This window comes from Ananas comosus, linkage group 1 (genome assembly GCF_001540865.1).
Source record: "Ananas comosus cultivar F153 linkage group 1, ASM154086v1, whole genome shotgun sequence".
Lineage (NCBI taxonomy): Eukaryota > Viridiplantae > Streptophyta > Magnoliopsida > Poales > Bromeliaceae > Ananas > Ananas comosus.
Genome location: NC_033621.1, coordinates 1,833,272 through 1,843,901, shown reverse-complemented (window position 1 = coordinate 1,843,901; position 10,630 = coordinate 1,833,272). Strand labels below are relative to the sequence as shown.

At 36.9% G+C, this 10,630-nt stretch overlaps 2 protein-coding genes across 4 annotated transcripts; one reads left to right on the top strand and one right to left on the bottom strand.

The window, feature by feature from the left end:
* LOC109708553 lies at window positions 2,776-9,980 on the top strand. Of its 3 annotated transcripts, XM_020230349.1 has the most exons (7): window positions 2,776-2,799; window positions 7,826-7,866; window positions 7,983-8,061; window positions 8,576-9,117; window positions 9,247-9,415; window positions 9,525-9,572; window positions 9,666-9,980. In XM_020230349.1, the coding sequence occupies exons 2-6, from the start codon at window positions 7,861-7,863 to the stop codon at window positions 9,542-9,544; spliced, it is 816 nt and encodes a 271-aa protein (XP_020085938.1). In that variant the 5' UTR covers window positions 2,776-2,799; window positions 7,826-7,860; the 3' UTR covers window positions 9,545-9,572; window positions 9,666-9,980. The 3 variants fall into 3 exon arrangements, with proteins under 3 accessions (XP_020085938.1, XP_020085953.1, XP_020085944.1); XM_020230355.1 differs by lacking the exon at window positions 2,776-2,799 and having other exon boundaries at window positions 7,359-7,866; XM_020230364.1 differs by lacking the exons at window positions 9,525-9,572; window positions 9,666-9,980 and having other exon boundaries at window positions 9,288-9,378.
* On the bottom strand, window positions 4,167-5,759 carry LOC109715535. The gene is made up of 3 exons (XM_020240596.1): window positions 5,201-5,759; window positions 5,072-5,135; window positions 4,167-4,743 (listed from the first exon to the last, which is right to left on the bottom strand). The coding sequence occupies exons 1-3, from the start codon at window positions 5,757-5,759 to the stop codon at window positions 4,167-4,169; spliced, it is 1,200 nt and encodes a 399-aa protein (XP_020096185.1).

The window sequence follows — 10,630 nt, the reverse complement described above, 5'->3', positions numbered from 1 at the left end:
GGATTTTAAAAATTCATACCCATATCCATATCCGACCAAAAACTCGAAATCCGAACCTGAATCCAGTGGGTTTTAAAAATCTATACCGTTGGATGAAGATCTAAGAAATAAAAATTATTAAATATTTTATATATTGTATAAATAAATAAAAATAAATTATGTATATATATATATATATAATTTATTCGGGTTTGAATTCGGATAATATTTCGAATATCTATACCTATAGACATTCCTACTCCTTATTCCACTTCTTAATATACAAAAAATACGTACTAAACACGGTGAACCATTCACCGTGTTTGAACACGGTGAATGGTTCACCGTATTCAACTTAACACACGGGCCCAGCTCTGTCCGTGTGGCGCTGACGTGACGCCTGCGTGGCAGGCTCAGGGCGATTTTTACAAATTAAATTTTGACAGAACTATTTTTAAAATAAAAATTTGTCAAGGATCTAAATGCAGAAAAAACCCTTCTTATCATGCAAGAGGCATCTCCAACAACCATATCTTGCATCACCTCTATACTACTGTACTTACGGCTAAGGGTGAAATCATATCCGCATTTGTATTTTTTTTTTCAAATATAAATTCAGACACGAATATATGTCGGATATTAAAATCATACCCCACATTTGTATTCCATCAGACTCAGATATTTTTTCATCCAAATTTGAATAATAGTGGATACGGATACAAATAATTTTGAATAATCTCTGATCTATCTTCTTTTCTACTAACGGTTTCTGTAAAAGATTCTCTTGCACCAATCTAAAGAAGTTGCAGAAACAGTCCTCAACTATTTTGCCTTGGAACTCGAAAGTTGATCCGATTCGACTCTCAAACTATTGGACAAGTTACAACCAAGTCCCACATTTCAGTTTCGCCATTCAAATCCGACAAAAAAGATAATTTGGCAACACCGTTACAAGTCATGTGATAGAACATGTCGCGCCAAAACCATCTTGCAGTAATTTTAATATTGAAAGAGTTTCTAGTGAAAGTGACAAAAAAAAATTAATGATTAATATTCAAGATTTTAAATTCGAATATTATTTGATTTATATTTTTAACTAAATTTATTATTTTAAAATAAAAGGTTAACAAAGCGAGTACGCTCTAATATATATAAAAAATGAAGAGTGGGTAGTAGATTTAGTTCATGTTCCAGTTTTTGTTCTAATTTCTCTATCATTGATAATTTGATATACTAGGAGTTATATGTTTGATAAATAAAATATATTTTAAACAAAAAAATACATAAATAGAATTATAAATTATATTATTAATATAATATAATTATGACATTTTTTGTATGGTGTGCCTTTTTTTTGGATTAATGTTATACATGTCTCTGTAAATATATTCTTATAAATTTTAACTTTTATATATTGTTTCTATAAAAATTCTGATGTTTTCAAATATATTTCTATAGTTAGAATCCGTTAGAAAAGTTTAGTTAATCATAAATTAAATACTTAACTCTGATTAGTTTTTAATATTTTTATATCTCTTCTGTTATACTATTATGTCTTTTAGAATGACATATTTGTTATGATAAAATAAAAAAAATAAATAATTTTCTTACAATAACAAATTAGAAAGATATATTTAAAAATACCAATACTTTTATAAAAATAATATATAAAAATTAAATTTTTTAAAAATATATTTGTGTGTAGCGATCGTCTTGTTGTGAGCGTGACTTGTGGGAGGGAGCAATCATCGCGTGCCCACGTGCGGTTGCCGCGTTCCCACGTGCGAGCGAGGTCTCTAGTTAAAGTGTACAATTAATTAATAATATGACATTGCTCCGGATTCGCACGTGCTCGGAAACCGCTAAATCACATTGCTCCGTGTTCCCGCTGCGCAATTTAATGTGTACAATTAAAATCAATTAAAATTAATTAATAATAATATGACTACTTATCAGGAGCCAAATACAATTAATTTATTTATATTAGATCAGCTTAAATAAGCTTACCTAAAATGCATTTAAGTTATTCATATTGGGTCAGCTTAAATAAAACGACAAAACGCCCCGAATCTGAATCTCTCCATATTTTTGATGCGACGTTTTAAACTTTTCCGTATAAAAGATGGTCTTAATTAAAATTATAACATTTAGTAAAAAAGTCATTAGCTAATTTAAAGATTTCTAATATTACCAAGTTAAATTTAATGCTGAATTGTACTTGAATGATCAATTCAAGTTAACATTTATTTATTTGAATTTTTAATTCAAATTTCTATCCCTGTTGATGCGATTTTAATTTAATCCTGTGGCACCCAATCATTAGATAAAATTTAAGAATTGAAAATTTATAAATGTTAAAAAATTAAGTTAATTCTCAAAATAATCCTTTTAATTTTTAAAATAATTATTAAACTGGGGATTTATGGGGAGAATTATTGCCTCCACCCAACAACTATTCTGTCCATCTCATATCATTCCATCTCATATCAAATTACAAACTTTTCATCATTTCAACATTAGTATTAGATTACCGACAGTACCTAGAGTAAGTGGCAAAAGATTTAATCGTTGGTATCCGAGGTCCCAAGTTCGAATTCGAGTTAATTCACATTTTCAGCTAAGTTTATTTCTCAATGAAATAAACGAAACAGATAGAGTAGTGTATATCGAACAAAGTCTACAATTGCAAACATATAAACAAATTGCAATCTTCAATATTTAATTAGAAAAATTAAATGCATTTAAAGGGATTTTTTTTTAAAAAAAAGTACTTCATATACACCCATATATGTATATAATCTCTCTCTCTCTCTCTCTCTCTCTCTCTCTCTCTCTCTCTCTCTATATATATATATATAGAGTCCGGCTAGAATATTATCTATAGCACAAAGCATTTAGTGCTATCAAGTTTTCTGCCGTTAGATTTACCTCTTTTATTGTGCTATCAAATTTTCTGCCGTTAGATTTATCTCTTTTATCATTTTCATCCGTTTGATTATACTATTCGATCAACTAACTACCCACTCAACCTTAGAGGGCCGACATCATCCTGACCATACATTTTTTAATCTAATGACAGAAAACTTAATAGCACCAAGTCATTAGTGCTATTAATAGTATTCCTGCCTAGTTCTATATATATATATATAATATATATTAAATACATATATATATATATATATATTATATATATATTAACTTTTAAAACGCAAAGAAAAAGAATGGATAAAATTAGCGAGAGATTATATGACTTTAAAAGTGACTGTGGTAATTTATTTATTATTTATTTAATTTATTTATTTAATTTTTGAGAATAGCTAGCACCTACCTGGCTTCATTCATTGAATAATAAATTTAGCTACAACAGAGGTGAGGCACCCAGGCCTCCTGTAAAAGATCCAAACCAGGAAAAAAAAAAAAAAAAACCCATGACAAAGTGATGTCTTCCAAGAAATCAAATCAGACTATTAAGCCCTTCTCCCTGCTAAGCACAAGATTAATCTGTATTCCACGAAAGATAAGGTTGTTCCTAAGCGCTCCTATGGTTCGACCCAATGCAGCCAGTTATGACAGAGTCGGCGTGCCTCGTGCTGTACGCACGCGTACCTCCTTCCACCTAGGGATGTCAATGGGTATTAGATAACCGAATTTATCCAACCCAAACGCCGAATAATAATGGATATACCGATGGATATGGATATGATTCGGATATGGATACAAAAATAGAAACCCGACGGATATGGAATTCCGGATACTGATTTTGATTGACCCGATCCGAACCCGAACACTGACCGGAACCCGATCTTATTTTGTATTATAAATATATCAGTATCATATATAATATATATATATATATATATATATATATTATATATATTATATATATATATATATATATATATAAATTTGATGTTATATTTAAATTTGTATTTTAAAAATTTAGATTTAATATAATATATTTTGAAATATTAAAAAAAGAAATAATTGTTTCGGGTACAAATTTTTGGGGTCGGGTTCGGGTTCGGGTTCGGGATCGGGTTCGGGTTTCGGATTTTTGGTCGGGTTCGGGTTTGGATATGGATTTTTAAAATCCGTCGGGTTCGGGTTCGAGTTCGGGTCTCGGGTTTGGAGTCGGGTTCGGGTGCGAGTTTTTAAAAATCCGCCCCGAATCCAACCCGTTGACATCTCTACTTCCACCTATCCCAGACGTCGAGTACGTCTTCACCCAACTCCCCCTCCCGAACATCCTCGAGTCCCGTAACCATGTTATACTTGGTAAAAATGCATTGGGTGAACAGGTGGTCCACAGATTCGTCATTAACCCTGCACAACACACAAGCCTTGTCTCCAAACCATCCTTTCTTACTAAGGTTATCCAGAGTAAGTGTCCTTTTCTTTAGAACTAGCCAGCAGAACACTTCGATCTTGAGTAGTATACGAAGCCTCCAGATCAAATTGGCTTGTCCGTCCCTCGTGCCCCCGTCGTTCATCATTCGATAAGCCGATTTAACTGAGAATATACCGTTACTGCCCCATCTCCATCCAATCCTGTTCTCCCTATGCCCTATATGAAATCTGCTAACTCTGTCTTTGAGTTCCGAAATGGTGAGTCTTAGGCCCGGCGGAATAGAAGACTCGTCGTCCAAGATCCTACTCCAATTCCATCCATTACTTCCAAAGCAATCCCTAACCAAGGTAAGATTACTGTCCAGTCGCCCATATACGTCCGGAAAAGCCGCTTGAAGTGTGGTATTCCCACACCATCTATCCAGCCAAAAGTCAACGGATCTCCCACTGCCGAGTATAAAGTTGGTCCCCCATTTAAAAATATCGTTAGTGGTTAACACCCCTTTCCACCAATGTGAGAGAGGTCTGAAGCCTGTACCCTCCCGCAGGGGCCTTCTTCTACTGTAATATAAAGCTCGGATAATCTTGGTCCACTGCAACTAAGGTGCTGTGTGGAATCTCCACCACCATTTGATTAGGAGCGCCCTATTCATGACATCTACATCTAGAATGCCTAATCCACCTGCCGACTTGCTCAAACAAACGTTCTTCCATGCAACTAGGCACCCATTGCCCCGGGAATTACTCTGGCCACTTCAAAAGAAATCTCGGCGTAAAGCTTCGATTCGCTTGATCACCCAATTGGGTGCCTTAAACACCGATAGAAAGTATATCGGTATGTTAGTGAGCACCGCATTGACCAGTATCAGTCTACCTCCTCTTGAGAGTAGTTTGGCCTGCCATCCATCGATTCTATGCTGCAGTTTCTGAATAACCCTTCTCCATACCTCCTTTGTTGGAGGTTTCGGTGAAAGGGGAAACCCTAAGTAGGTGGTGGGGAATGAGCCCACTTTGCAGTCGAGCAATTGCGCAAGTCTTGCAGCTTTGCCCTCAGACTGTCCCAGGTAATAGAACTCGGACTTTTCTTGGTTGATTTTCAATCCAGAAGCCCACTCAAATAGATACCACATCAGTCTTAGATTTCTCATATATCGTTTTCTGGCCCCGATGAAAAAGAAAGTATCATCCGCGAACTGCGTAAGTACAGTAGTACTCTCAGCAGAGGGGCCAATACCCTTGAAGAGGTTGTTTGACGTGGCCTCACTGGTCAGCCTGGCAAGGCACTCTGCCACCAACAAAAAGAGGAAAGGTGAGAGTGGATCCCATTGTCGTACACCTCTCTTGGTTTTGATCCAGTTAGTCGTCTCTCCGTTGACCAAAGTAGCAACCTTAGCATTGCATACACACTGTTCAATCCAGCCACACGTCACCATCTCGCATTGAAACCCCACCACTGGAGGATACTGAAAAGAAAAGGCCAATAAATCCTATCGTACGCCTTTTCGAAATCTACTTTTATGCCGACCCCCTCAGTAACCTTCTTACAACCCCAGCCAATCAGTTCCGCAACAATGTGTAAAATTTATACTTACTCTATATGTATACAAACAGAGATATAATTACAATAGGGATCTTCTCAACGACGCCTCGTTGGGAAGCCCTTGGGAAGCCCCCAATTCGCTGCTACGTACAAATTTTGCCTTTATCCAATAATTTATTTGAATATTTTGTAATACTATTTTTTTAAAAAAAATTAAATACTAGAGAAAAAAATTATAACTCTTAGATAAAGAATAAAGGATTAATTATATACACGTCTCTGCAAACATAGTGAATTACAGATATATCCCTGCAAAACTCAACTTTCATAAGTTATCCATGCAAAAGTACTAATGTATTCAGATATGTCTCTGCTGTTAGGTTCGGTTAGAAAAATTTCGTTAACCACGGTTAAAATACTTAACCATGGTTAATTAATAAGTGAATTGATAATTTTACTCCATTTTTCTTCCTCTCCCTCTTTCTCTTCCCTTTTCTTTGTCGCCTACTCTTCCACTGCAGCCGCAGCCGCCGTGTGATGCTTCCGCGGCCGGTGGTGCGCCGTCGCCACAGCCGCCTCCCCCCTCTCCTCCGCCGTTGGCGACCTCTCCAACCTCGCCGCGAACCCCCTCGCCTCCGAGCTCCTCCGGTCTTTTCGGGAAACCCTAGCGCTAACCCTGGCCATCGAGCAGTGCCCCTTCCCCGACCCCCCCGCGGGGAAGCTCCGTACACAGAGCGACCTCGCCGCCGCCTCCGACGCCCTCAAGTAGCTCGCCGCCGTCGCCGACCTCCTCCTCCTGGGAGATCGGGCGGTGCTCCCACGGGCCATCCCCTCAGGTGCCGCCGGCCGACAACGACCTCCGCCGCCTCCTTCTTCTTCTTCTTCATATCCTCCTCTTCTTTTCCTTCTTCTTCTTTGTCGTCGTCGTCGATGATCCGCCGTCGCCGCCGCCGCCGTCGTGCCGCTGTCCGCTCCCGCGGCCCGAAGAGAAAGAGAAAGAGGAGGACATTTCTGCAAATCTGCTTTTGGAGGGACACATTTGTGAGGGCAAAAATATCATTTCACGAGCATACTGTTAAAAAATTAACAGTTCTCTAACGGATAATAATCAGAGGAATATATTTGAATACATTAGGATTTTTGTAGGAACATATGAAAGTTGACTTTTACAGGAATATATTTGTAATTTACTATATTTGTAGGGACGTGTATGCAATTAATCCAAAAATAAAAATGATACATAATGATTGCTTAGGGCTCCCTAACAAAATATCGTTAAGGAGCTGTCCAGTCAAAATTTTTTTTTCTACAAATAGTATTACTAGATAAGCCTAATAGCTTGAATATCTGCTTTTTCCCTGCAAATAGCATTACTAGATAAGCCTAATAAGCTTAAATATCTGCTTTTTTTTCCCTACAAATACATTACTTGGTAAGTCTAATAACTTAAATATTTGCTTGTTTCCTACCAATAGCATTGCTAGATATGCCTAATAGCTTAAATATCAGCTTGATTGCTAGGATGAGATCAAGGAATGTTCACTAAAAAGAAAGGTGTTCTGAGGCAAAAGTCACTGCTTGGGAAATTGAGCCAAAATTGGCTTTAGATTGGCCATGGGTTTCTGCAGCACCACCTCTGTATCATCATTCTATTTAAACCCTACTGGCCAAAGGACTCTCTAGTAGCTCCTTTGTGTTCCCTCTCTCTCTCTCTCTCTCTCTCTCTTTCACTCACATCACTGTCTCTCCCTTCCTTTGTGAGCTCCAAAATTGTGGAGTTGTTTGGTGACACATTGCTTAGATACTCCCCAGGAAGCTTAACTTGCTACACAAAAATGATGTGAGAGAGTGAGATTGATAGAGAAAGTGTGGATCTTTGAGAAGCTTCATTGGCTATAAATATTTGCTTGTGTCCATTCTCTTCCTTGTGTTCTTTAATTTGTGTTCATTTGATCCCAATCTCTCTCTCTCTCTCTTTAGACTAGTTGCAGAAAATGAGGGTAAGGATTATTTACTTAGAATAAAACATTCAATGTATGAGAATTGAGAGCATCTTCATTCTCATATAAGTAAAACCCAACCTATTAATTGCAATCTCAACTCTTTTTGGGTGTAGATCTTAAATTGGGTGCAGAACAAGTTCAATGGAAGAGAAGAAAAGAAAAGATCAAATGAATTTTCGAGTTCCGCTAGCCGTAAGTGATTGTCACTTATACTCAATGCATTGATACAAATGTTAGCAATGGTTTTGCACCCCTTATATGTTCTCTCAAAAATTAGTTTCTTTTTTTTTTTTGTGCCTATATTTGTTTCTCTTTTGATTAAAAGAGAGAATGGTATTTTTTTTCTATAGATTTGCTCTTTTCCTTCATGTTTGAAATGATTTAGTTACATCTACAATTCATAGCAACCTCTTAAGTTGTTAGTTAACATTAGTGGTGAAAAGTACATCATGTTACTTGACTTACTTTGCCTCTTTTTTTTTGGACTAAAAAATGTTGAGATCTCTCTTCAAGGCCTAGCTTTAATTCTTATTTTATATATCTATATATATATACTCCTTATCTTTAATGTAGTGATCACACACAAGCTAGGGCCTAGTAGGTTTCAAAATGCACATTTTGTATCTAATTATCATTCTCACTCTGTTTTATTTTTTCATTTTTTAGATTTGGTTTTTTTTGCGGATTTCATTTTGTTCTTTTTTAGATAATCCCATCAAAGATGTTCGCAACGAAGAGATCGACAATTGGCCTCGATCTTTGCTATCCATTGGGACCTTTGGAAACAAGGACTTGAATGACGCGCCACATGATGAATCATTAGAAGATCGGCGAGCATCTCAAGATGTACTGGATTTCACTCTAGAAGAAGCAAAAAAATTGCAAGAAGAACTAGCAAAACTCTTGCGTCGCAGGTCGAAATCGAGCTTTCGTAGATCCTCGAGCGGAGAAGATGAGAGGGCCAACCTTCCATTGGATAGGTTTCTAAACTGTCCATCTAGCTTAGAGGTCAATAGGACCGTCGGAAATAAAAACACCGACAATTCGGATTACAACGAGATAAATGGCGATCTCTCGCCGAATACGAAGATCATCTTGTGCAAGGCGAGGGATCTTCTCGCGAGTAAGCGCGACGCGATTAAGCAAAGATCTCTCACATTTCTTCTTAAGAAGATGTTTGTTTGTAGAGGTGGCTTCGCGCCCGCTCCGAGCTTCAAGGATCCCTTGATGGAATCCAAGACAGAAAAGGTATAATATCTTCATTTCTCGCAAATATGTGTGCAAGTGTTTTCTCTTTATCAAAATGCTATTTCTAAGTCGTTTTCCTTTTCTTTTCTTTTCTTTTTTTTTTTTCCTTTGTGTATTTATTTGACATAGATTCTAAGGACAATAATTCACAAGAAAATGTTTTCTCAAAGCGCGTCTCCTTCGACAACGACGAAGAGGTGCTTGGAGAATAAACCTACGGAACGAACACGAAAATGCGACAGGGAGGAAGAGGAGAGAGGCGAGGGCGGGTGTAAATGGGTCAAGACTGATGCAGATTGTAAGTTCATGAACCTTCTTCTACACACATAAAGAGAACCCAAATTTACAACTTAAAGCATGTTTAAGTTAACTCATTGAAGGTTTTTTTTCTGTGCCTTTGTGTTCAGATATTGTTTTGGAGATGTAAACTATACATTGCATTGAGATATCAAATGGTGAGACTCCAATCTTACCTTCTTTCTAGGTTGGTTTACTCTTTCGATAATCAAAACTTATAGACGCTGAAAATAGTGTGGAATATTTTGCAGGCACGTCGAACTGGCAAAGTTTGTGTTTTTTCCGGTCATCGTACACCCTAGAGCAATCGCGCACGAAGGGTAAAGCTTCATTGATGATTGAACAAAGCAATCGATCCGATCGACAACGAATCCAAGCCGCACGTACTTGCTGCACGAAGTCGAGCTTACAAATATATCTTGTGCTCCAACGTGTGCAATCGATCGCCAATTATAGTTTTAATTTATATGAGTTAACACCTTTTTTGATCAAATGCAATGTATCATTCTACAACTATTGATAACTTTCCATGTCATATAGAGTGACAATAAAACTTGTTTGGCTCTCGCATGTCGCCAAAGCACTTAATGTTTAGGCACTATACAATGCATTATTCGCCTTTTTTAAATATATAAGCACTTTGGGCATCTCAAGCAAGGGGGCCTTGCTTGTGGTGATAGTCTCTCAAAAGAAGTAACAATTCGACTTAATCCGCGCTTTTAAGTACATGCCACATACCTAAACAGGTAAGCCAACTTGCTAATTTTGGTATTGAGCATTGAAACTTGGTTTAGAAGATGCCCCCCAACAAAATTTTGTGTGTGCGTGCGCGCGCGGGGGCGAGAGTGCGGGGATTGGAGTGTACTCTTAAGAAAAACTCATACAACTTTGGCAAAATGCCAATGCGATTTTTATTTTTATTTTTAAATTTTACTTGGTGATGCCGTGTTCTATTTAGAGTAGTTCTTGTAAACCCTTGTGTGCACATTGCGCACATTGCAAAAGATAAACCAATAGTAAACCAAGATGTAGCTAGAAACGAAAGCAAACAAATGCATCAACTAGGTCTATGTTCGAGTAGGTTCGAGTCCGAATTAGATCAAAATCGGATAAATCCATATACACAATGATTAGTCACACAATGAATATTCACAATTTTTTTAATATATATATATATATATATATATATATATATATATATATATATATATATNTA

Bases quoted from the DNA above. Each gene is read 5' to 3' on its own strand.
- LOC109715535 (XM_020240596.1), bottom strand. From the start codon at position 5,759: ATGGTGACGTGTGGCTGGATTGAACAGTGTGTATGCAATGCTAAGGTT. The intron at 5,136-5,200 runs GTAGACTGATAC...TCGGTGTTTAAG, and splicing joins CAAACTACTCTCAAGAGGAG to GCACCCAATTGGGTGATCAA. The intron at 4,744-5,071 runs GTAATTCCCGGG...TTGGCTGGATAG, and splicing joins TTTCTTTTGAAGTGGCCAGA to ATGGTGTGGGAATACCACAC.
- LOC109708553 (XM_020230349.1), top strand. The intron at 8,062-8,575 runs GTAAGTGATTGT...GTTCTTTTTTAG, and splicing joins ATTTTCGAGTTCCGCTAGCC to ATAATCCCATCAAAGATGTT. The intron at 9,118-9,246 runs GTATAATATCTT...TATTTGACATAG, and splicing joins TGGAATCCAAGACAGAAAAG to ATTCTAAGGACAATAATTCA.